Raw genomic sequence first — 27,308 nt, 5'->3', positions numbered from 1 at the left:
ATTCCAGAACACTGTGGTATTTGTACTAACCACTGAAATCAGTGCTGCAATTCTCACAATGAAAAGGAGAATGTTATAAGAAAATTGAGGCCTGACATAAAATCTCATTCTTCAAACTAACTTGGCAGCTCTGTGTGACTGAAAAACATTTTTATAAAGTCCCCACAAAACTCCTTTGACCATACAATTGGGATGGGAAGGGGGGGGGGGTTAAGCAGCCTGGCAATGAAAGGGTTGAAATCCCAAGTTTCAGTAACTCCCTTCTAATTAACCTCAAAGGGCCACACATGTGCAATGAGTTTTCTTTTGCTGATGTTAATGATGGCGTGGAGGAGGGCCTAAAGTTGGGGCTGGAGGTAATTTATTTTTTAAATACACAGAGAGGTTCAGATAGCACATTGTGAATTTAAAATTCTGAATCTTTATTAAACCTAATGCAGGTACAAGGGGCTTTGAAGGATAAGACTGCTCAGTTGTAGGAAAGAAACCCTGGTTTCTCAAGTATTATTTGTTTCCAACACAATCAGGTTTGTTCAACTATGAGTAGTAAGTATTGTGATCTGCTTTTAAGTTGTCTAATTTAGACTGATTCTTTGTTCCTCTGTTTCTGAGAATTGGTAGAAAGTAGTTCTTAACACAATTTGAAGGACTAGTGTAAAATATGGCTACCTAATGGTTTTGTTTGGGGATGTTATTTAGAGCACAAGGTTGAGGAATAAACGTAGGGCACTGTGCTGAGACTGACCAAGATATTTAAAACACATTCTGAAATTAGCAAGGTCCATGAAAAAAGTCTTGAGTCTGGGAGAAGGTATTGCTACTATTTTTAAATATCTTTTTTAAAAGACATTGTTTAAGAATCTATTATGCACAAAGGCTTGATTTTTGTACTACTATTTATCATTTCTATAGCGCTGAAAAGTGTACACAGCGCTGTAGTGTGCAAAACATTATGCACAGGAGTAGGTCTGCAGACTGAGATTTATCTCTCTCCTTTACAAAGCATGTTTAGTGCCGGCCGTGGTGGTAACGGCTCGGATGCGCATAGGAATTCTAAAAATGCTAGTGCAGCTTTGTAAAGGAGGAAGTAAGTTTTGCAATGAGATGAATCCAGACTAAAAGCCCATGTTTTGAGACTGTTTTAACTCTTGAATAGATTGTATAAAGCTTGGTCAAGCAAGGACTGTCTCTTATGTTTGTGTCTAGCATTGTGTGTGTCTAGCTATGTGCTACAGAAAACTTTAGTAGTAATAACATGTAGACTGCAGGATACAAATCTATATAAACAGACCGGAGAGGCTCCTCTAGAAGTAGAATTAGAAATGATTAGGGTTATCATATGGCTCCAGAAAAATGTGAATGGATTGAGACATCTGGGTTTTACTTCCAAGTAAAACCCAGATGTGTCCTTCTGTCATCCTTTTTCTGCAGCCATATGGTAACCCTAGCAATGATGCTGGTGATAGTAATACTGTAGTAGCATAAGTGGCCAGGGGAGGGTGAATGACTCGGAGGCTGAAGCTGAGACTGGAAGCAAAAGTGGTTGTAGGTGTGTGATCAGATATAGCTATTGAGACCAGAAACAGAAGAGCTAGAGATCTGCAGTCCCAATAGGTGAAATGAAGGAGAAACACCTATGGGAATTAGCTGGTAAGAGAAAAGGAAAGACAGCTGTTGATTAGCTTGGGGGAGGGGGGGGTTTCCTTCTCCTCCTCCTCCTCCTGTTGATGTATATGTTGCAAAAAAATTGATAGGGATATGGCCTCTCTGGAACAACCGGTTCTGTTGCATATGGAGCGAGACAGAGGCTGGTGAGGATTAGCTGGGGGGAAAAGAGAAGAAGGTGGAAGGGAACAGAAAGAGAGCATATTCAGTATGGCTAGAGAGAGAGATGCTAGTTGGGACTAGTAAGGGAGACCTTGAAGGTGAGAGAAGTGGGGATAGGCTTGGGGGATAGGCGAGTCTTCAAATGGGACTGACTTGATGCTGAGGGAAAGGAGCAAAGAAGAACAACAAGAATAAATAGAAGTTCTTGAGCTCATAACCTCTGTCTACACCATCATAAATGTTGAAAATTTCTGTCCTAATTTTCTGTTTTGTGAACTGCTTATAGAAGACAAAGCCTGACTTTTAAAATGGGTGCTAAGGTCATGTGAGATGCCTCACATTAGAGCTAATATTTGATTAAGTGCTGAATTTGAGGGGTTATGACCTTATTCTTTGCTATGAAAATAACATATAAATGAAAGCAAAAACAGACCATAAAAATAGAATTTTATTTTGTATTTAGTGAATGGAATTCTATGAGTGTCCGAGCATTCAGCACTCCAGGCCACGGTAGAAACCTCGACCATGGATTAATAAAAGGGAGGGGAGAGGGGGGGTTAGTAGCCAATATCTCTGATATGGCATAAAATACAAGCCTGATGATAAAACTCTAAACTGGGCAAACCCAGGGCTTAAATAACTTATCCAATCTTGACTTGGGTTTCTTTATAACCTACACAGAAATCTAGAGAACCCTGTTCAGGGGTAAATTTTGGAGTGCATAAAGCCATTTTGGAAAAATGATAATTTTAAATAAATTTGCGTGACAATAGCTCTGTAAAAGTAAATTGCTTCCAACATGATATTTTTTTACTGTGTTGTCGGACTGATCTGCATCCGGCCCTCAGTCCAGGAGTACTGTAAAAGGATCTTCAGAGACAGAGATTGTCACTGGTAAGGCTTGGCTGGGAAATTGCTTATAAACTTAGGAAAATGGAAACCTAAAGCTAAATATGTAAGCTAAGGGACTTTATTTTATTTAAAGTACTCTGCTCGCTTTGCAAGGGAGTTTAAGGGGTCTCTATCTCTATTTTTTTTTTCTTAGAATAGGACGTTTCTGTTAGAGTATATAGGTTAGCATTTTAAAATTGCTATAGTATCGGTATAAAGCACAGCTAACGGGCACAAGCTGTTGACATGAGTTGACAAAAACTTCTCCTGGCGACTATTGCAGCATCCTGGAGAAATTATGAGTTTCCCTGCTCTGCCTCTCCTGCACTTGGGTCTCATTCTACCCCTCCCCCCCCCCCCCCCCCCCCCCGCTCACGGATGCAAAACAAAGTGAAATCATGCATGGAGCTGTAGTTCTGTGTGCACTGCTGCTGGTTTCCCTCCCCAAAATAGGAAGTTAATCATGAGGAAGGGGCAAGGAGACAGTAGTGACACTCGTAGAACTATGGCCCTGTGCATGCTTTCAGTTTGGTTTGCAGCTGCATGAGGGGCTTGGGGGGGGGGGGGGAGATGACAAGGACAAGTGCAAGAGAGGCAGAGCAGGGAAACTCATGGTTTCTTTAGGTCACTGCCAACTCCAGAAGGAAGTTGCCTGGGGAGGTTTAAGTATCCAGAAGGGGGTGAGGTGGCGAGATAATGATGGGGTGAGGGGAAGAGAGATGGGACAATACTTTGATAAGGGAAAACAGATGGAAGTATTGGGGGAGAAAGAGAGGGATGATGTATGGTGGGGGCATAAGAGATAAAAAGGAGATCTGGATGTCTAGGGTAGGGCAGAGATGTGTGTGGTGGTGGGGGGGGCGGGGGGTAGGAGAGCCTGAGTGGCTATAGTGGGGATAGGGGAGACGCATTAGAAGAAAGGGGGAAGAGAGATCCTGGATGGAAGGGGGTGAGCTAAAGAGATGGGGGAGGTGAGTCATGATGAAATCTATGCTGGATAGAAGGAGATACACGATGGTATGGAGGGAAGAGGATAAAGGAAGGGGGATGGGAAGTCCAACGTGAGGGAAAGAGATGGGCACCTGTTGATAGATACAATAAAAAGAGAGGAACTGAAGACTGGTTAATAATGAAATCTGGATAGAAGCAAAAAAATAAATGGAAGAAACTGAAAAGACAGAGCAATGCTGGAGATAAGGAAGTGAAGAAGAGAGGAAAGCAGAAACCAGAGACTAGAATCAACAGGATTAGAAAAATTAAATGACCAGACCACTCAAGTCGAAGAAATAATTTTATTTTTAGTTTAGGATACAGTAAGGTTGTATCCTCCTCTAAAATTTCAAAAAATATAAATAAATAATGGAAAATAAGGTGATGAGAGATTTTTCAGAAGCTAGACGTGAAAACCACCTTCCTCGGGTTAGGACAGTATACCATATTTAGCAGTCTTTATGTATGCCAAGACGTCCATAGGTATATAGTAGGGTAGGGCAGAGATGTGTGTGGTGGTGGGGGGCGGGGCGGGGGGTAGGGGAGCCTGGGTGGCTATAGTGGGGATAGGGGAGACACATTAGAAGAAAGGGGGAAGAGAGATCCTGGATGGAAGGGGGTGAGCTAAAGAGATGGGGGAGGTGAGTCATGATGAAATCTATGCTGGATAGAAGGAGATACACGATGGTATGGAGGGAAGAGGATAAAGGAAGGGGGATGGGAAGTCCAACGTGAGGGAAAGAGATGGGCACCTGTTGATAGATGCAATAAAAAGAGAGGAACTGAAGACTGGTTAATAATGAAATCTGGATAGAAGCAAAAAAATAAATGGAAGAAACTGAAAAGACAGAGCAATGCTGGAGATAAGGAAGTGAAGAAGAGAGGAAAGCAGAAACCAGAGACTAGAATCAACAGGATTAGAAAAATTAAATGACCAGACCACTCAAGTAGAAGAAATAATTTTATTTTTAATTTAGGATACAGTAAGGTTGTATCCTCCTCTAAAATTTCAAAAAATATAAATAAATAATGGAAAATAAGGTGATGAGAGATTTTTCAGAAGCTAGACATGAAAACCACCTTCCTCGGGTTAGGACAGTATACCATATTTAGCAGTCTTTATGTATGCCAAGACGTCCATAGGTATATAGTAGGGGTGTTAGCATTTAGCACATGCTCGTAAATACATTAGTGCACAGTAGTAAAAGGATACTTTAATTACTAATGTAGTGTTTGTAATATTTCAGTAGGTGTAAACTATTACATTTTGCACAGTATAATGGGACACACTGGTGTATGTATTATGTGCAAAGCCCAGCTTCCTGGGAGTTCAGTTCACTTTTTGTCTTATGTATTTTTGTTTTTAGTTATTCTATATTTGGTTAAGGTCTATGTTCTGCATGTGTAGAAAAGACCAGCTATTCTGCTTACATTGAATATCTGTGAAGGAACAATCTGTACTGTACTAACATAGTAAATGATGGCTGTTAAAGACCTGAATGCTCCATCCAGTCTGCCCAACCATACCCTTTCTTTAAATTACTGTTATAATTTAAATTGTCCTTTTTTCCTAGATATTTCTGGGCCAGAAACCTAGAGCTCTTGCTGGTACTGTGCTTAGGTTCCATCTACTGAAGTCTCCATCAAAGCTCACTCCAGTCCATCTAAACCAGGGGACTGAAAGTCCCTCCTTGAGGGCTGCAATCCACCAGTCGGGTTTTCAGGATTTCCCTAATGAAATGTGCATGCACTGCTTTAATGCATATTCATTGGGGAAATCCTGAAATCCCGACTGGATTGCGGTCCTCAAGGAGGGACTTTGAGATCCCTGATCTAAACCCTCCCAGCCATCAAAGCCCTCCCTAGCCCATCTTCAACTGAATGGCCATATATGGGACCCAGACCGTGCAAGTCTGCCTAGTACAGGCCTTAATTCTTCAATATAGAGTATACTATTTTCTGATTAGAGATCCTGTGTTTGTTGTTTTTTTTTTTTTTTTTAACTTATCACCGTTTTCCTCTCCACCACTTGCCTTGGGAGCACATTCCAGGCATCAACCATCCTCTCTTTAAAGAAGAATTTCCTAAAGAGTCTACCACCCCTCAACCTCAAATTATGCCCTCTGGTTTTATCGTTTCCTTTCTCTGGAAAATATTTTGTTCTATGTTAATACCTTTCAAGTATTTGAACATCTGAATTGTATCTTCCCGTCCCTCTCTTTCCTCTAGTCTAGGGTATACCTATTCAGGGCTTCCAGTCTCTTCTCGTAAATCTTTTGGTGCAAACCTCCTACATTTTCATCACCTTCCTCTGGACCGCTTCAAGTCGTCTTATGTCCTTTGCCAGACACGGTCTCCAAAACAATACTCCAAGCCACCACTTTGTCACACTGTTTCTTTTCTTTTAGATCTTCAGACACTATTGCCCCAAGGTTCTTCTCCCCATCTGTGCATATCAGCCTCTCATCTACCAGCACATATGACTCCTTCTGATTTATAATCCCCAAATGCAGTATTCTGCATTTCTTTGCATTGAATTTTAGTTGCTAGATATTAGATCATTCCTCTAACTTTTGCAGTTCCTTTTTCATGTTTTCCATTCCTTCCTTGCTGTCTACTATGTTACAAATCTTGGTATCATCCGTAAAAAGGCAAACCTTTCCTTCTAACTCTTCAGCAATGTTGCTTACAAACATTGAACAGGATTAACTCTAGTACTGAAGCTTTAGGGATTCCACTACTCACCTTTCCTTCCTCCTAGTGAGTTCCATTAACCACAACCCTCTGGCGTCCGTCAACCAGTTTCTAATCCAGTGCATCTCTTTGGATCTTAACTCAACTCGTCAAGTTTGTTCAAGAGCCTCCTATAAGGAATCATTTCAAAGGCTTTGCTGAAATCTAAGTAAATTGTATCTAGCATATGTCCTTGATTCAATTCTCTGGTCACCCAATCAAAAAATTCAATTGGGTTCATTTGGCATGATTTACCTTTAGTAATGCCATTTTGCCTCAGATCCTGTAACCCATTAGATTCTAGGAATTTCACTTTCCTTTCAGCAATGCTCCCATTATTTTTCCAATAACCGAAGAGAGGCTTACTGCGACCACTTTTGTGAATAGGGACAACATCGACTCTTCTCCAATCCCCAGGAACCACTCCTGTCTCTAGAGATTTGTTGAACAAATCTTTAATAGGACCTGCCAGAACCTTTATGAACTCCCTCAATATCCTGGGATGGATCCCATGTGGTCCCATTACTTTATCCACCTTCAATTTTTCAAGTTGTTCATAAACACTTTCCTCCATGAATGGTGCGGAATCTGCTCCATTTTCGTGTATAACTTTGCCAGACCATCTCAGTCCTCCAGGATTTTCTTCTGTTTAGTATTTTTCCTTTTTCCTCATCACTCAACATATATCAGTTCATTGCAATTTTTAGTTTCACAATTCCATTTTTCATCTTCTTCCTTTCTCTAATATATCAGAAAACATTTTTTATTTTTTCATTTTTAGACATTTGCTCTTCTGCTTGCACTTTCATCAGAAGTATCTCTTTTGGCTTCTTTCAGTTTCACCTGGTAGTCATTTCTGTACTCCTCTTCGTAGGTTTTTAATATTTCAGGAACAGCAACTCTTTTGCCTTTATTTTCTCCACTACTAGTTTGGAGAATCATATTGGTTTCCTTTTTCTCTTGTTTTTATTTTCTTCACATAAAGGTCAATAGACATTTTTATTGCTCCTTTGAGCTTAGATGACTTTTTCCACTTCTTATGTCCTCCATCCTAACAGCTCTTTTTTCAGGTACCTTCTCATTTTACTAAAGTCTGTATGTTTGGAATCTAGGACTTTTGAGTTTTGAGTGGCTGCTCTCCACAACTGTGTTATCAAACCAAACTGTTTGATCGCTACTTCCCAGATGGGCACCCACTCGAACAATAGAAATACTCTCCTCATTTGTGAGGACCAGATCCAATATCACTTTTTCCGTCGTGGGTTCCATCACCACTTGTCTGAGCAGAGCCTCTTGAAAGGCATCCACAATCTCCCTATTTCTTTCCAATTCCGCAGATGGAATTTTCCAGTCCGCATCTGGCAGATTGAAATTGGCCAGCAGCAGCACTTCCTCTTTCTGATTGCAGATATCCAAAAGTTCAGAAAGATCTTTATCAATTTGCTGTGACTTGAGTTAGAGGTCTGTAGACTACACCCACATAGATAGAAGTTCTTCTCTTTTCAGTGTGATCCATATCGCTTCTTCCTCTCCCCAAGTCCCCTGCATTTCAGTCGCTTGGATATCGATCTTTACATAGACAGCTATTCCTGTCTTTTTGACCGTCTCTGTCCTTCCTAAAAGATTATATCCTGGCATGTTTGCATCCCATTCCTGGGATTCACTGAACCATATCTCTGTGATAGCAACAATATCCAGGTCTGCATCTAACATCAGGGCTTGCAGATCATGAACTTTGTTGCTTAGACCAGTGTTTTTTCAACCTTTTGACACCTATGGACTGGCGGAAATAAAAATTATTTTGTGGGCCAGCACCAGTCTGCAGACTGGTAGTTGAAGAACAGTGGGCTAAGTCGTGGGCCAGACCATGCCCAATCTCCACCCAAGACCTTGCCCCCATAATAGTACTATTGTAACACAACACATAATGGTTAGCCACAAAATTAAAGTATACAAAGCATGCTTCTCAACATTAATTCCTACCAGAACACAGATAACCCCTATGCAAATACGAGACAAAAAATTAAAAGTACTAATATATACAAACGAAACACTAAGATTCATGACTCTGCATGCAGTACAACCCCAGAGAAAACCCCCCCAAAGTATTTCTTCCTGAACAGTGCAAAATACAGACAGCAGATGTAAATTCTCAAAATTGACACAATTCAGTCACTAAATTCAAAAATAAAACCATTTCCCCTACCTTTGTTGTCTCCCTCCCTCCATGCTGTGCCTTAACTTCTTGCCATTTTATGCCACCCCCGGTGTTATCTTCGGGCCGGCTCCCTCTTCCTCACTGACACAGTGCACAAAGGCACAGGCAGTGACTCCTACATGTGTCCCATACCTCATCTGGAAGCCTTCCCTCTGACGTTGCAATGTTAGAGAGAAGGCTTCCGGTTCAGATGTAGGACACGCGTAGGAGCCACTGCCCACAGCTTTGTGCACTGCAGCACTGAGGAAGAGGGAGCCGGCACGAAGATAACGCCACAATGATCATACCGTGAACTGGTGGCTGAAGAACATTGTCTCAGGCCTGATGCACGTGCCAGCCCTGTGGACTGGCAGGAAATTTCTGCGGACTGGCACCAGTCCACGGACCGGTGGTTGAAGAACACTGGCTTAGACTGTGAGCATTGAGCATTTGTGCTTATTGCTTTCCAGCTATTTTTCAGTGGTACACTTCCCCCTCCCCATTCGCGGTTCCTGCACTCGCAGTTTCATATAATCACAATTTTTTCTGGGGGGGGGGGGAAATAAAAAAAACAGTCTTCATGTGAAAAAAATCCATCTTTTTTTCCTCCCTGCTGCCTTCCCGGCCTTACCTGGTGGTCTGGACTTTCGGGGCAGGAGGGATCTTCCTATGCTCCTGCCCCGTGCAGATTGCCATGAGGAAATGGCTACTGGGAGTTCCTGTAGTCTCTCGAGACTACGTCGGGAACTCCCTACAGCCATTTCCTGATGCACGGGGCAGGAGCGTAGGAAGATCGCTCCTGCCCCAAAAGCCCTCTAGACCAGTGTTCTTCAACCTTTTTACACCTATGGACCGGTGGAAATAAAATAATTATTTCGTGGACCGGCAAACTAATAAGACTGAAAATTTTAAAAGCCCCATCCCCGCGAGCTCGGTCCCATTAACCATCTGATCCCATCCGCACAAGCCTCAAATAGTTATGATTTTATATTGAACATATTTTATTAAAGTATAAAAAGAAACAATATTCTGTACAATTGTCATTTTATAAATATAAATAATACAGGGCAAGGATCAACAAAACCCCATCTCCCCTCCCCTTCACATATATCCCCTCTACTATCAAGAAAACTGAATAAGCCAAATTATTACAGAATGCTACACAAATATCATGCTAACAGAATACCGCAGTCACACATGGCAGGCATGGTGTTAGGGGGAGTGCAACTAGGGCAACTGCCTACTGGTCAGAGAGAGCCCTAAGCCAGCTGGAAGCTGAAGACGCACTGCCTGGGCTTTGCACTCCCCAGTTATGTCTAACATCAGCTCTAGCAGGATACATATTTTAAATCTGATATATTCTAATCACAAGATAGAAATAAAATTATTTTTTCTACCTTTTGTCCTCTTTGGTTTCTGCTTTCATCGTCTTTTCACTCTCTTCCATCCAGCGTCTTCCCTCTGTCTCTTCAATCCAGCATCTGCCTCTTCTATCCACTGTCTGCCCTCTACCCCTCCCCCTCCCATATGGTATCTGCGTTCTTTCTATGCCCTTCTCTCCTACACCAGATCTAGCATCTTTGTCCCTCTTTCCTTATTTTCATCTGACCCCCCTACTAGCATCTTTGTCCCTCTTTCCTTATTTTTCATCTGACCCCCCTTCCCAGCATCAATCTCTCTCTACCTTGTCATTCCTCTGTCTCTCCCCTTTCCCTCATCTGATCTCTCCATTCCATCCTGACTCCTTCCCCTCCTCTAATCTCCCTGCCAGCTGTTTCCTTTCAATGTTCCAGCAGTACCTTCTCCCTTTCTTCCTCCCCTTATCCAACAGTAACTCTCTTCCCTTTCCCTTCCCCTTCTCCCCTGCCAGCAGTAGCCCCTTCCCCTCCCTTGTCCAGGAGTACCCCTTCTCCCTTTCCTCCTCCCCTTATCCAACAGTAATTCTCATCCCCTTCCCTTTGCTTTCTCCCCTGTCAGCAGTAGCCCCTTCCCCTCCCTTGTCCAGGAGTACCCCTTCTCCCTTTCCTCCTCCCCTTATCCAACAGTAATTCTCATCCCTTCCCTTTCCCTTCTCCCCTGCCAGCAGTAGCCCCTTCCCCTCCCTTACCTCCTTTCCCCTCCAGCAAATGTTTCCTCGATGTAGCTAGCGGCAGCTCTGTGTGCTTTTAACTTCGGCACACAACTGCCTCTAAGCAGTATTTTAGCGTGGTTTCATGAGGCAGCCTCGGGGCTTTTGGTAGGTCGGCCCACTTTGATGATGCGATGTGGGCCGGCCTACCAAAGGCCCCGAGGCTGCCTCATGAAACCGCGCTAAAATACTGCCTAGGGGCAGCTGTGTGCCGAAGTTAAAAGCACACAGACCTGCCGCTGCTTTTCTGGGGGTGCGGAGAAGTCGGTGGTGGCAGGCAGGAGGCAACGGCAACAGGAAGTTGCACGTCAGCTGACGCCGGCACCTTTTGCTGCGGCGGGGTCCCGCGGACCGGCAAGATTTTTTTGCGGACCGCCACCGGTCCACGGACCGGCGGTTGAAGAACTGTGCTTTAGACCACCAGGTAAGGTCGGGAGGGAGGTGGGGGTGGGTCAGAGCTGGATAATTGCGGTTTTTCAGCATTCGCGGTCCGGCTCTGACCGTATCCCCGCGAATGACGAGGGAGAAGTGTAATGTAGTTTTTGTTTCGCTTCCTGCTGCATTGCTAAGAAGTGAGTTGCTAATATTGTTTGTTGCAATATTTACTACCATCACATCTTGTCTTTTGCTGGGGGGTGGCCTCCATAATTGTCCTTCATACATACGTCACCCCCCCCCCACACACACACCTTCTAGTTTAAATGCCTAGAAACATATTGTCTAAATTTTTCGGCAAGGATTCTTTTTCCTGCTGTAGTAAAATGTAGCTATCAGTATAATAGTTTCTTGTCCTTCCATGTATTTCCCCATCCTGGGTGTGCCCCGAGAAATTCCAGAATTTTACGTCCCCCCTCCTTTACAGAGCCATGCTAGCATTTTTAGCACCAGCCGTGGTGGTAACAGTTGGAAGCTCATAGGAATTCTATGAGCGTCGTAGTAGTTACCATGAAGGCTGGTGCTAAAAACGCCAGTACGGCTTTGTAAAGGAGGGGGGTTAATATTTTTTAAGATTCCCTTTATTTATACACAAGAATAGATGACACATACGTTACGTACTACAGAGACTGTCAATGTTATGAGCGTCTGTGTGCATAAGGATACAACTGCCTAGACATGCCTCATTCTTTGACATGATTGATCCTTGAAAACTAATGCCAAGTAATTTTAGTTATTTTTATGCAGTAGTTATCCTAACTTAAGCAACAAAGCAATTGGGATTTGTTATGGTTTGGTTCTTATCTTTGCGAACTTGAATTTTCAGCTGACAGAAATTGGAAAAAAAAAAAAAAAAGTGACTGCAGAAGGTGGATATGTATGTTTGCTTGCTTGTCAACTATCGAGCTACGTTTTGAGTTCAATTGCATCTATTGCAATGATTAACAAATCCATCTACTTTAGTTTTACTGTTGTTACAATGGCCCATACTTACCTTAAATAACTTTAAATCTCAAATTTTTTGTTTTTGTAATTTTATAATTTCAATTATAATGTGCTATGAAAAACATTTGCTCCGTTTAGTGTGCTGGAGCTAAAAAAAAGTTTGAGAGGCACTGAATTAAGACTAGTATAAAAAAGCCCTGCCTACCCCCACAGAGGGACTCTGAAGTGAAAGTGAAAGTACACTCCTCATAGGATGACTGATTTATAGTACTAACCTCCAGGATAAATTCGGGAAATTTTTTTTAGGAACAGCTACTGGATTATTGGTTATTACCACCACAGGAGGGAAACTCCAGCTTTCCTCGGCATCTCTTTTTGTTCTTGTTCTTCCAGATACTTTGCAAAGTGTGGGCTAGACGTCAGGAGCATATGTATACATAACCGGACGTTGTAGGAGCTGTACTTAGTGGTGAGCAGACAATATGGCTGAAGCATCATCTATTTTCAAGGAGTCTCCTCTGGATGAAGAGTTTTACTGTCCCATCTGTCGGGACGTCTTTAAAACTCCTGTGAGAACTGCATCCTGTCAGCATGTGTAAGTAATTAATTCTATATGTTTAAAACAAATCTTTGCTCGTTTATGGGAGAAGAGAAATTGCTTTCACTTTTTTTTTAATATTATTTTGGTGGCGCATCTAGGTTTCGTTTAGCCCCTTGCTTAAAGTTACCAGATTTTTAAACTTCCAAATTTGGGATACCTAGGTAGTGTAGGGCGGAGCTTTGCAATGACTCTTGTTTTCACCAGGAAAATGTTTAAATCTCTCTTCCCGTCCAGTCCACCTATTTCCACCTCTTTTCCCCTTCCAGCCCAGCATCTAACTCGTTTTAATTCCGTCCCCTCGGAGCTCACTTTACAGCTTCTAGCTCCTTCCAATTACAGCGCAGCAAAGTAGAGTTTCTTCTCAAACACTGCGCTGCACTCATTACACGTCTGAGAGGGGCGGGGCCGTCTGAGTTGCACTGCGTGACCGAGCGTAAACGTGTGCATCGCAGCGCTTGCACGTCTGTGTTTCTTGGGGGAGGGGGGGCGAGTGGGGCTATGCGCAAACTAAGGCACCTCTGTCCCCTTTGTTAGAAATTGGTTGCCACACAAGGAATCCGTCTGGGATAGGGGCCAAAAATTAGAGCAACTCGACCCTTGCTCTAGTAACTTGTACAGCAAAACACCTGACTGGAAGTTTTGTTTTTGTCATGCTATCTGCCATTTTATTTAGAACTGCATTTTCTCATTAAATAGCTATACAGTGTGCATGAAATATATTTAAAAACTGGTCACAATCTTAAACAATTGCTTGCACTGAACTCGGTTTGATCCCTGTTTGCAAGTTTATTCATTTGCACTTGCTTTTTTTGCATTAAGCACTTGATTGTGTCTTCCCTTTTACAGTTCTTACTGCTTCTTATATATTTTTTTTTGCCCATGGTTTAGTTGATTTATGATCACTGTGCTTAGAACAGAGGATAATGACCAAGGAAGGTTCAAATTCTGATTCTTCCACTTTGGGCCCACTGAACTGTGCAATATACCTGACTGCAACAGTGCAAACAGATTAGGCTTCAAGGTGTTAAAAAAAATTGAAATAGTTTTGTCCCTTGGCAGGGATAGTGAAAGAATGGTGTCCTCTTCCCCTCTCCCCCAATAAAAAGACAACAGCTTTGACATTTCATTACAGTTACCCCACCTCATGACCTTTTAAGTCACTTCACTCTTTTTTGCTGTAGGCACAAACATAGGGGCCAGTTTGCTATCCGACTTTAAAATGCTTTTGTGTGCTGCTTAGGAAAATTGTGTCCTTGGATCATGTATTGCTTGGAGATGGCAAGTGTCACACCCCTACCTCTTTTTGTTACACGAACCCCTCCTGCAAAAGCAGGAGTAAGGTACAGCGGTGCCTCACACAACGAACTTAATCCGTTCCAGGAGCAAGTTTGTTATGTGAAACGTTCGTTGTGTGAAACGCGTTTTCCCATAAGAATACATGTAAAACAAAATAATTCGTTCTGCAGCCCTGTTTTCCCATAAGAATACATGTAAAACAAAATAATTCGTTCTGCAGCCCTACATTTCCCTCCCTCCACCTCACCTTATATGCAGAGTTTGCCAGCTTTCTTTTTCACCCAGCCGCACGCTTTCAAAAAGCTGTGCACGCGCAGCTGCTGAAGTTGATCAATGTTCTCCTCTCCTGCAACTTCCGGTTGCGTCAGAGGAGAAGATTGAACAACAGAGCATGCGCGCATGTGCTGCTCTTTGAAAGTGTGTGGCTGGCCGAAAAAGAAAGCCGGAAAACTCGGCATCTAAGGTAAGGTGGAGGGAGATGATGGAACACTGCATTCAGACAGGAGGGTGCTGCTGTTCCCGGCTCACATTAGGAAGCGGCGAGAGTAGTTCCGCCCCCCCCCCCCCGGGCCCCTCGGGCAACTTCGTTGTGTGAAACGAAGTTCGTTATAGGGAGCAAGACAAAAAGTTCGTTATGCGCAGCGTTCGCTGTACGAGGCGTCCGTTATGCGAGGCACCACTGTATAGGCATGTGCCTGGGGCCCCTCTGATGTGCTAATTCAGTGGCACAGTGGTTAAAGCTACAGCCTCGGCACACTGGGGATGTGGATTCAAACCCAAGCTGCTCCTTGTGACCCTGGACAAGTCACTTAATCCCCCCCCCCCCCATTGCCCCAGGTACATTAGATAGATTGTGAGCCCGCCGGTACAGACAGGGAAAAATGCTTGAGTACCAGAATAAACTCATGTAAACCATTAGGAGCTCTCCTGGGAGAACGGTATAGAAAATTGAATGAACAAATAAACTGCAAAGAGAAAGGAGGGAAGGAAAAAACTGTACCTGCTTGCCGAGGTCTATTTAATTTTCCCTCCTCCTAATCATTGTCCTGTCAGCAGGAGGAGTTGGTGAGCAATGATTCTTACCAGCTGTCTCCTCCTCTTGCCACTTTTCCTCTTTAGTCGGAAGACTCGGAACCATATAGGGTTCCGTATGTGGGAGTTCTAAAACTTTTATATTGCAACTAGTCTTTAAGCCCATTACATTAATGGGTGCTAGAGTAGATGTCTGTCTGTATTTTTTTTTTTTTATTAGACAGGTACTTTAATTTTGTTCTTGGGGCAATGAGGCATTAAAGAAACTTGCCCAGAGAAACAAGGAGCTACAGTAGGAATCAAACTCGCAGCTGCTTTAATCACTAGGCCACTCTTCCACTGTTACTGCAATCAAGAACTCATTCCACAAGATGAAGATACTAGCAGCATATGGTTTCTATGCTGTAAATCAAGACAGCTTCTTCATGCCATGTGTGGATTTTGGGAACATAGGGTTACGTGACCTGTTTTTATTCTTTCTTGCTTACATCCAGTTTTCCATGTGACTGCATGGCGTGCTTGGACCTTATCACCCTGGCTTCACTGGTTCTTACTTCTTGTGCGTTAAAAGGGTAACCAAGGAACCATGGGGTTTTCTGTGAGTTTTCTGAGTTTGAGCCAGGTCTTCTCTGTGGAAGGAATTTTTTTTAGTATATGCTTGGGATATGATCTGGGAGAGGAACAAGTGTGTTGGGAAGGTCCATCTCTAGGATAATTTTGTTTCCATTGGTCTGTTCACTGTACTTAGCATGGGACAGGAGCCAAGCTAGAAGACAAAATCCCTGTACAGCTGTCACCATTGTGGGTGGGGAACTGTGAAGAGGAGGTTTTTTTTATGTGAATGAAATTGGGAGCTGCCTGAACTTGTAACCGGATTCTATTCCCACTGCAGTGTCTTGTAACTCTGGGCAACAAGCCACCTAACCTTTCATTTCCCCAGGTCACCATTTCTCAAAAGATATAGTGGAATTAGAAAAGGTACAGAGAAGCATGACAAAAATAAGAGTGGTGGGTTGACTTCCCTATGAGGAAAGGCTAAAGTGGCTAGAGCTTTTCAGCTTGGAGAAGATACAGCTCAGGGGTGATAAGATAGAGGTCTATAAAATAATGAGTGGAGTGGAAAGGGTGAATTGTTTGTTCTTTCCAAAAATACTAGGACTAGGAGACATGCGATGAAGCTACTAAGTAGTAGACTTAAAACAAAGCGAAGAAAATATCTCTTCACTCAACGTGTAATTAAACTCTGGAATTCATTGCTGGAAAATGTGGTGAAATCAGTTAGCTTTGCGGTGTTTAAAAAAGGTTTGGATAAGTTCCTGAAAGAAGTCCATATGCCATTGTTGACGTGTGCAGCAATTCTCCCTCCCTCCCCGGTCAGCAGTATAGTACTCGCAACATGCTGCTCTTGTCGGCTTCGGGCCTTCTTCTGTTGGGTCCCGCCTACGTCTTGTTTTCCGCGAAGGCAGGACCTGGCAGAGTGGAAAGCCTGAAGCTGACAAAAGCAGCAAATTGTGAATGCTGCTGCTGCCGGGAAGTTCTTTACACTGACACTGGCCCTTAGAGGAGTTGTCGGGACACCCCCTTATGGACTGCACCCTGGGAATGGACCGCTTTCTCCCCCCCTTATTATGCCAAAGTGAGGATTGTTTTAAATTTTTTTTTTTTTAAGTGTATTTAATGTTGGTGGGTTTCTGGGTAGGGGTACGCACTACAGTGTGTCCACCCCCACCCAGAAACCTAGTAACATGAAATACAAATCTTGCCAAACTCGGTCAGAGTCTATCCCTTTCTCACCATTTATTACATGCTGAGGCAGTTTAATGCAGGATCGGGATAGTCCGGAGTTCCGGACAGCTCTGTGGCTGTCTGTCTCGGGTCCTCTCAGTCTCTCCCGCACTATAAATCTGCACAGCCGCAGTTCACGGCCGAGGCTCACTATTGGGAGAGCTCTGCACATCCACCAGTCGGTCAAACTGTAGGAGTGTTTCCTTATTTGCACCTGAAGGTTAGGCCTCTCTGACATCATCAAGCCTGAACCATTGTTTGCAAGAAATCATTCCAGCCTAAACCTAGCAAGAAGAGAAAGAAGAATACATATTTGCTGTTTCTGCCTGATGCATTCTGGGCATGTACAAGAACTGTATTCTAGTCAAGGACATCCAGCTATGCCCACATGCTCAGCCTGTGTGAATCTTGGGGGAGTTATGGCTCATGTGCTGGTCTTATCTAACAAAGGCGCCTCTGCTTCACAGCTTGTGCGAGACTATACAGAAAGGCTATTATCTAAGTTCTGTTTCTGGATTGGTCCGGAGAGGTCATCTGATGAGATCTAAGTGAAACGTGCTAATTATTAATTTAGTCTATGCTGGGATGTGAGTGAATTTGCATCTTATCATAGGTTTCTCTGTATCTTCTATAATAATTAAGACCTGAAAAGTACCTCTTGTGATTAGCTCTCTTCCAGGGAGTGAAGGAACAGGACTTTTATCCAGACCTGGTTTTCATATCACTTAAGGAACTTTTGCTGACAGACTTTACAGCTCACTGCAGTAAATTACGGATTCTTACTGACCAGAAGAAATTCTACCACGTGCTATGCCGAGGAAAATTTCCATCTCCTTGATCGGAGGAGGCTTTACCTTAGGGATGGTGAGCAAGGAATTGTATTTTCTTATCAGTGGGGCAAGGTAGATCTCTAATTGGTTTTCAGGAAAGGAGTTGTTAATTACTCTTGGTGATAAACTGTAATAGTTGCTGCTAATCAGGAATTATTATTATAAGAAATTGTTTAGAGTGTAAGAATTAGTTTTACTTCTTTATCTAACAAGTGTTGTGTGATAATTATGTACTGAGTTTCATATATGTGTTTGGATATTTTGTGAACAATAATCATTATTTGCTGCTGGCTTATGAATTATATTTTTCTATTTTCATAATAAAATTCTTCCTATAGCCTTGGTCTCTATTCTTAGTATAAACTGGCAAAATAACGAACCTTGGGTAAGGAGATTATGGTTTTCCCTAGCATCTGACTAAAACAGGCACATATTTGTTTATGTAACTGATTAGTCATCCATAAATCTTTCTACAAAACTGGGTTCGTGACCATTGGTACCCGATCAGCTCATTTAGTGCATCTAACCCTGGGTTCCTTTTGTTCTACTTAAACCTTTGGGAGGCAGTAAGGGCTCTTGCATTATCCATGTGTTAACCAGTTAGCGCAAAAATGCCTGCTTTGCTCCGGCACATCTCCTTAAAAGGAAAATTGTTTGGAAACATGCACATGGCTAATTACACGCTAACACAGAGCACAACTGTGTATCCCTTGTTAGGTGTGAGTTAGTACCTTTTTTAATGTTAAATTATCTATCTATACATCACAGAATGTCTTTGTTAAATCTGCAGAGAACTGATCACAGTATATAAATGATGTATCTGTAGATTTTGCAGGAAATGCTTCATGACTGCAGTGAAAACAAGTGAATCGCATTGCCCAATGTGTCGGGGACCCATCTCTAGGATGGAGAGATGTGCACCTCAAAGGGCGACTGATGTTGACAATGATATGAAGAAGTTTTCTGGCAACTGTAAATGCTGTGGAAAGCAGGTAAGGTGAATGCATTTGGTTAGATTTTCAGAGATCGTACCTCCTGAAATTATATAGACATCTGAAGAGAGTGCTTTAATGAAAGCTTTGTTGTTTTTGTGTGGTTTTTTTAAAATTAATTTTTCAACTACAATTGTGCAACAAATTATTCACAAATATGGATACTTAAAAACAAGCACAATGGAACTTAGACTTCAACGTACAATTATATTATCACCATCCTCCCACCTGATATACAAGTAAAATAAAACCTTAAAAGTATTCATGAAATTCCTAAATCAAGTGCATTGAAAGCTTTGTGAGATAAGACCAGGCTTTAAATATATACCTAGGGTAGGGATTCTCAAACCACACCCAGCTAGTCCAGTTTTCAGAATATCCACAGTAAATTTTGCATTTGCTGACTTGAAAGTATTGTAGTTCAGTTTTGGAGGCCATATCTTGGTGCGGATGTAAAATTTCAAAAATAGCATGGGACTTGCACAACAAAACAAATGAAAGACTTGATGACCTGAAGATGTATATCCTGGAGAAATAGGGATGATATAGACATTCAAATACTTGAAAGGTATTAATATATGAATATGCATGAAAAAAATTTGCATATAATGGCAGTGTATGCAAATCAAGTTTATGCATATTCATTCTGGATATCCTAAAAACCTGACTGGTAAGGGGGTACTCCAGGACTGAGTTGAGAAACACTATTCTAGAGGAGTGAGTCTTACAGGTCTGTAATTTCCCGGCAAGGTGAAGGTATGAAACATACCAGATGTGACAGAATCTAGTTGGGAGGGGCCTTAGGTTTCTGAGCCAATCAGGCTCTTAGGCCCATCCCTGTGCATCACATGATGCACCGCGGAGGTGAAGGCCCACCATTTGGAATCGGTGGGCCTTGAAGGAGGAAGGACCGTGCCTCCCTCCCTCCCTCCTTCCAACGTACAAAAGTATGGAGGTGGGGGGATGGTTGGGGGAGCATCTGGTGGCAGGAGGGAGTGGGCAGTGGGCATGCCTCCTGCCAACTTTCTTTCACGGGAGAGGTGGAGTCAGCATGGCTGCCTGGAGGGTGGGGGGGTGGAGGGGAGTTGGTTCTCGGTGCTGGTTCATCAGGGAGGGCCGTCAATGATGGCGGGGGGGGGGGGGGGTTTGCTTGCACTTTTTTTTTTTTAATTAATGAGGCATGAGAGAAAGTTTCCTGCCCCGAACAGCTAAGTGACAGGAGGTTTTCCCCTGCCTGCTCTGCGCATGTGTGAGTCACTCTCACAGCCATCAATTGGGTGGGAGAGTCGGGGATTACGACAAACCTCCGTGTGAATCTATTTGCATGTAAACTTTTTAGAGCATCAATAGCTCTCTTTGAATCGGCTAAAAAATCGGAGCAGACCCATGTGGTCTTATCGATCCTCTTGGTGCATTTAGGCCTCAGCTTCTACTTTACTATTCAATGCCTTTAAATCATGCCCAATTCTCCATTTCTCTTCAGGTTTTTATAACGGGGAACAAAGGACTACTAAAAGATGAATTACTGGGTTCTATAAAACCATGCCTTAATATTTTCTCATTTCAGGTGTTTCTTCCTCAATTAAAGTGTACTGCTCAACATCCTGCTTCAAACATCTCGACATTCTTTATTGACTTAACTTTCCCATAAGAGCATTCATCTGTCCCACATATTTGGCTACTGGCTGTCCCTGCATTCTCCCCTGTCCAAACACCAGGGGAAATTTTGATTTTATTTTGTAATTCATATTTTTACCCTACTCTTAAGCCATTACTACTACTTATCACTTATATAGCGCTGAAAGGTGTACACAGTACTATACATTATGACATTTATAGACGGTCGCTGCTCGGAAGAGCTTACAATATAACTTGGACAGACACACATGACATAGAAGGTAGGGGATGAGGAACCCAAGGTGAGAGGAGTTTGGGGGTTGTAAGCACTCTCAAAGAGGGCTTTTAAATGGGCCTTGTACCCTGTCGGAGAAGAGTCCGGTGTAGGGATTCGGGCAGCTTGTTCCAAGCATATGGTACAACATTTGGCTATGTTCCAAGGAATCCTTAGCTGGCCATGGGTGCATCTCAGGATACGATTTCCTAGTCCTTTGTATCAAGCCAATCACTGAGCAGGACCAGGCAGGAAGCGCAAAGGTCACGCTCCTGCCTTATGCGCCTCTCTGCAGGGAGAAAGGCAGCCAGTTAAAAAAAGGTATCGGGGAGGGGGGGACAGGACGGTGGGAGAGGTGTATTCGCTCCATAAGACGCACCCACTTTTTTACCCCCTTTTTGGGGGTGGAAAAAGTGTCTTGTGGAGCAAAAAATACAGCAGCAAAGGATTATTTAGTTTATATTTTAACAACATCTTTAGGTAATACTACTATTAATGCTAGGTTCAAATATAACAATATATGCACAAAATTAAAATATATTTACAAATGATGTCTTCAATTTTACTGATATCTCGCCAGTCTTCTGATGGTCTAACTCCTTACTTTCTGTGTGTTTCCAGTAGAGGATTTTCCTTCCTGCCTTTGTTCAATAGAGGCTTTACCTTTTTCTCCAGGGTATGGAGGGCTTACTTATTTCACCGCTTTGTACAAATGAGGAAAAAGCCTGAATTGAGCTATAGTAAGGACCATAGGCAGCGGAATGCTTTTTTGTTTGGGTAGGGGGGGCACCCCAGACCCCGCCCCATAATAGTACTATTTGTTAACACCATTTTTTCCATTCATTTTTCATATATACACACACAATATAATCTTATTAACAATACATAATGGTTAACCAGAAAATTAAACTATGCAAAGCACACTGTATGTTTCTCAACATTCATTCCTACCAGAACACTTGGCTTTGGTCACACATGCAGAACACAGATAACCCCTATGAAAATACAGGACCAGAAACTAAAAGTACTAATATATACAAACAAAACCCTAAGATGCAAGACTCTGCATGTAGTACAACCCCCAGAGAAATAGAAACAAATGCATTTCTTCCTGAACAGTGCAAATATAGACAGTAGATATAATTTCTCAAAACTGACACAATTCAATCACTGCATTGAAAATAAAATCATTTCCCCTACCTTTGTTGCCTGGTGGTTTTGGTTTTCAAACCCTCTTTTCCCAGTCTCTGGCTGCACTTCCTTCTGTCTGTGCTCTTAACTGTGTATCCAGGGCCACCTTATCCATTTGCTGTTTTTCTCTCCTTCACTTTCTGCCATACATCTATCTTCAATCAAAAATGTGAACTGACTTTGCTGTTACAATAGTAACCTATCTATGGTGTGATCAAGATTTTTTCAGGCTACTCAGAGGCATGAAACTCTACAAGGAAGGGATATACCCTCCCAAGAATGGAACAGAGTTCACTTTCCAATCATTGTAACTGTTTCAATAAAGATCACACTTCAAGCTAGGATACAGATAAATAAAGAATGTATCACAATTTTTCAATGCTTCAGAAGGAAATACATCTATCTTCAGCATTAACTTTTAACATTCAACTTTCTTCCATTTTTCTGCTTTCTTCTCAAAATCTACTTTTCCATGCCTTCCCTTCCCATCTATCCATGTGTACCATTTCTTCCCTCTTTCTTCTCCGCTATTCCCATCTATCCATATGGAGCATTTCTTTTTATCTCTTCCCTGTCACACCCACTGCTGTGCACCATTTCCTCCCTCTGTCTCCCCTTCCCCTCCATCACTATGCACCATCTCATCTCTCTCCCATGATCAGACATCTGTCTTCCCCCTTCCCCCTCATATGGTCGGGCATCTTTCTCATCTGCTTTCTGTGGTCTGGCATCTCTCCCTTGTTTGGGTCATTTCTCCTCCCTCCCAGTGTAACGTTTCTCCCTCCTCTCCACCACTATCATGTCCAACAATTCTCCCTCTTTCTTCCTTTCCCCATATACATTATCTCTTTCCCTCTCATGCCACATACCTATGTCCAACAAATCTCCATTCCTTTACCCTCCTCCACTAGCAGTATTTCTTTCTCTCCCTTCCCACTACTCCATCTTGCAGCATCTCTTTTCCTCCTTTCCTAACCCCCCCCATTTGTTCTTTCCAACCCTCTCTCAGTATGTGCAGTATTCTCGCGAATTGCGGGAGCCAGTCAAAGAAGCCACTGAGTGCCAAGCAGGAGCGCCAAAGTGCGCTCCCACACATTGCCGCTCAGCGGCAGAAGAAACCAGCTATGACCAACCGGGTTAGCAGCGGAGCAGGAGCGCGGCAAGCTCACTCCTGCCCGCTTCTTCTGGACCACCAGGGATAAAAGTGGCAATTTAAAATGGTAATTTGGGGGGAGGCCATGGCCCCTATGGACATAAAAGGCATGCACAGCAGAGAAAGCAGATGGTTTTGTGCATACGTCGGGATCACACACTAGCGATCTGTGCGGGCAGAGGGGGGCGTTCCTGCAATTGTCCTCATTTCAATATTTGGCTTTTGTGAATTGGTCGGGCCTGCTGGAATCAGCCCCGGATCGGACCCGGAAGTCAGGTTAGTGAATCTAGCCCTAACTTCTTAATGCCATCAGAAAAGAATGTTTTTGGTTGAGCGTGAAAATATCATTGTGGGAATTTTTTTTATTTTAAAGAACCCTCATAAAACTCAAGGACCCTACTGTATATGCCAGACCCAAAAGGTTCTTTACTAATATTGCAAGATATTTGGTTGATAATCTCTATATCTGTTCATAGAATAGATACTATTGTAGGAAATAAGACCCCCCTCTGAACAAAGTTTTTTATCCAGTGGGTCCTAATGTTTAGAATGTAATATTAAACAAAAGGAAAAAAGGTTTTGACTAAGATTTGTCTTGAATTTGTAAATATTTGTAAGATGGTATTTTTTTCTTAATTGTGATTGAATTTTCAATCAGTTTTTTCTTTCACCATTCCCACTTTAGTAGGGTTATCAGATTTTAGTTGACTAAAATCCGGATCCATAGCCCTGCCCCCTCAACCTGTTCTCATCGGGAAGGAGGGCATTTTCGCAAGCACGGATGCAGTGTGCTGGCGTTACATGCGTGATATCACCATGTTGCATGTGTGGATGCCCTCCCAAAGAAGAAGCTTTTCAATCCCCTGACAAAGTGCTGGGCTTTGAAAAGCCATCCGGAAGCCCGGACATGCCCTCTAAAAAGAGGAAATGTCCAGGTAAATTTCCAGGTGACATCTGGTAAGCCTACACTTCGGTAACTTATTTCAATGCCAGGATTTATAAATAACAAATCTTGGGCTTCTTTAACAAAGCTAAGTAAGCAGTTCCTGTGTGACAAATGTAATGAAGCCCATAGGAATTGACTGTCACATGCTGGTCACACACACATGAACTGTGACCAGCATGCAGATACAGTGAAAGGGGCCAGTGGAAGCAGTTTTTCAAGTCTTCCTCTTCATGGGCAAAGCAATATTTTAATAGCAGAAATGGCTTTAAAATTATTTTCTCTGATTTGTTCATCTGGGATCTGAAAATAATTTGGGCATTTGGATTGCAGGTTAAATTCTCACGGATGAGACTTCATTACCAGTGCTGCTATGAATATCAAAAAGAATATGGCTGTAAGCCCAAGAATCCATATCCATCATTCTTCCCCCCCTTAACAGGTTACAGGTGAGTTAGTTACTAATGTATTCTGGGTGCTAAAGTTAATATTAATCAGTTTGAAGTGGGATAAGAGGATGTTCAGATAATTTTTTGTTGTTGCTGTACTCTAGAATAAGGGTGGCCCAACCCACCCATTCTTCCTTATCCCAGCAGATGATTCATCACAATTTATTTATCCCCGCAAAATTTGACTAGGAATACTACTTTTGTTTGCCTGCCTCTCACCCCTACAGTTTGTGAAACTACTTTGTGTACATCTTCAAACCTGTTGTTATTCATGGGGGAGTTCTGCCCAATACGAGAGTCCCTAAGCACACATTTTCAGTGCAGCTCACAGAACTTGGCTGGAGGGCTGAGTAGCCTTGGCTGTGCAATAGGAAGGAAAATAGCAATCATCCCTCAAGGCTGGGTGGAGCAGGCACAGTTTGCTGCATTGGTATAAAGAGAAGGGGGCCGGTGGGGCCGGATTAACAGGTAGGCCCTGAACTTGCCAGGGGGGCCCGCTGAAGAAACAAGAAGTAACAGACGAGTCAGCTTTTTTTTTTTTTTTTTTTTTCCCATATGGTGGTGGGCCTTCAGGAACGATCGGTTTATATTCAAATATATATGGTAGGTGGGAGCTCATTTGAGCAGGGACTGTCTCCTTCATGACCCTGTACAGTGCTGCAAACGTTTGGTTGCTTTAGTAGTAGTAATATAAAAGCTTTTTAAAATCAAGGCTAGATGGCCTAATAGAGAAACAAAGTCCATCAGAGAATAGCAAAAATGAACCCAGGGACCTGACACAGAATCTTTGTTCTACTGCGAACATCTGCTTCAGGTGTCAAAATTTCTATTGGGTGCAATGCTGAGAGTGGTATTCAAAATATCTCGGTGGCCACAAATATACAGCAATGACCAGTGTCGCCAACAAAAGATATATCTATTATCTCTGCCGTCTGGCCTTGATTTTTAAAAGCTTTTATATTAGTGTTGTTGATTCTTAAGACTTTTTTGTATTGCGATTCCTACTGCTGTCTTAGATTTTATTAGTTCTTATTTTTGTATTTAGAAAGAGTTTAGTCTTTCTAGTTTCAGGAATAACTGATGCAATGTTTTTAGTCCCTTTTTTATTTTTGGTTTGGTTCATGCTGTGTTCTGTGTTGGTTTTCAGAGCTCATTCCATGTTTCAGTGTCCTGTGTGCCAGGAAAATGGTTTTGACAGGAAAAGTTTAGTGGAACACTGCAACAGTCAACATTCCACTCAGATCATTGCAAAGGTAATTGTTGGAGCGCACTGTCTTTCTAAGAAGTTTTTTTTTTTTTTAAATAAGCACGTCTTAGATGTCATCTGGTATTTTTATGTTTTTGCAAAATATTTTAGAGTATGTATTCTGTAAAAACCCCACACATTCGTCATCTAGTCTTTTTTTTTTTTCCCAGTTTTCTCGCATCCCTTGCCTACCTTCATTCTCTCACTGGTTGTATCCTCCTGTATACAGGCTCTTTCCATTCTCACCTTGTTCTGGTCTGCTCTGCCTTTGTTCCATGCTTTGATATCGCTGCAGGACTGCAGAATTGGGGCTGTAGCATCAGCTCAACTAGATTACGAGGCCCTGAGCTTTTGCCATAGGAATAGCTAGAAAAGATTGGGAAGAAGGATTGTATCACCAGCTTGCACCATATGATTGGAGGTATTTGAATAATGCCAGAACCATTGTCATATTTTTCTAAATATTCTTCAAAACAATAACTTAATTTGTGCATTGTGCTCAGCTACCTCCACCATGGTCATATCAAAGCAGATACATTGACCATGATTATTAAGGAACCATCATAACACAATCCTGTTTTTTTGTTTGTTTGTTTTTTTGCACCTATTCCCCTCGAGTGGGGTTTATTTTTTATGCTGTTTCTCACATTGCAATATTGCACTTATATAGTAACAGGAACAAATGATTTAAATGGCACTTATATTTTCTTGTTTTGTAGTTCGAAGTTCAGTCAACAAGGTCCTCCTTAAAATTGTGTCTTCTATATTCCACTGATATCTAAATGTGAAAATAGCAAAGTTAAACCTGAAAAACTGAGCACAATACACAAATTAAATTATTGTTTTGAGGAGTATTTAGAAAAAGACATTAGATTTAACAAATAACATTTGAATGTCAAATGTGTGTATATATTTATCCCAAAACTTTGAATAATAATGCCAGAACCAACCACATCATAGCTACTGTAGCTGGATATATAGCTGTGGTAGCAGAGGAGGCTAACATCAGATGATGGCTTCAGGTGGGGTGTTACCAGGGCTTCTGAGTACAGCTTTATGCAATAGTTGGGCTACAGGATACTAGTTATTGCTGGTGGTATATAGTGCTGAGAGGGTTCTGGCTACCGCTGTGTTGGTGTGCAGCACAGAAAACCTACCTGCAGGGCTGCATCACTGGCTTGGGACAAAAGTTGGTTCAAGACAGTTAAAAATTAAAAGGAAATGTGTGTATGGGGGTGGGGAGCTTCTTATTGGGCATAAGCTAACTGGACCCAAAGTATTCCATTCCACAAGATGCTCATGTGATTAAGAAGACTGAGATTTCCCAGAATCAGGGCAAAACCTATGAAGGGAAGTCACTTTTTATACATTATGTTTTGGATGCATTTCCACTTTTTTTTTTTTTTTTAAATTTTGTGGGTTTTTGTGTTTTGTTTTGTGTTTAATTTTAAAGACTTTGGGGTTGTTTTTTTGGTTTTTTTTTTTAACTAAAGCGCTAGATGTTTTAGTGCGCGCTAAATATTAGTGCGTACTAAATGCTAAAACATCCATAGACTATAATGGGCGCGTTAGCATTTAGCGTGCGCTAAAACGGTTAGCACACCTTAGTAATAGGACCCTCTTTAATTTTTTATTTTTTTTTAGTTCAGAACAAAACCAGGCCCTGGACTGTTGACAGAAAATTAAGAGTATGTGACTGAATCATGATGTTAGTCTCGGTGTCCATGAGATGCACAGAAGTAGTTATACATGG

General features: G+C 42.2%; 1 protein-coding gene across 7 annotated transcripts in view; it reads left to right on the top strand.

Moving 5' to 3' along the window:
* The first annotated feature begins 228 nt into the window (after window positions 1-228).
* LOC117355342 (E3 ubiquitin-protein ligase RNF138-like) overlaps window positions 229-27,308 on the top strand; it is a 45,827-nt gene continuing 18,747 nt past the window's right edge. For 2 of the 7 annotated variants that reach the window (XM_033933764.1, XM_033933759.1), the window contains exons 1-5: window positions 370-527; window positions 12,540-12,741; window positions 18,517-18,682; window positions 24,194-24,309; window positions 25,457-25,562. In XM_033933764.1, the coding sequence (XP_033789655.1) occupies window positions 12,629-12,741; window positions 18,517-18,682; window positions 24,194-24,309; window positions 25,457-25,562 (501 nt within the window). In that variant the 5' untranslated portion in view covers window positions 370-527; window positions 12,540-12,628. The other 5 variants (XM_033933765.1, XM_033933761.1, XM_033933760.1 and 2 more) reach the window with 5 other exon arrangements.

The sequence above is a fragment of the Geotrypetes seraphini genome, chromosome 2 (genome assembly GCF_902459505.1).
Source record: "Geotrypetes seraphini chromosome 2, aGeoSer1.1, whole genome shotgun sequence".
NCBI lineage: Eukaryota > Metazoa > Chordata > Amphibia > Gymnophiona > Dermophiidae > Geotrypetes > Geotrypetes seraphini.
This window is presented reverse-complemented; position numbering and strand designations above follow the sequence as displayed.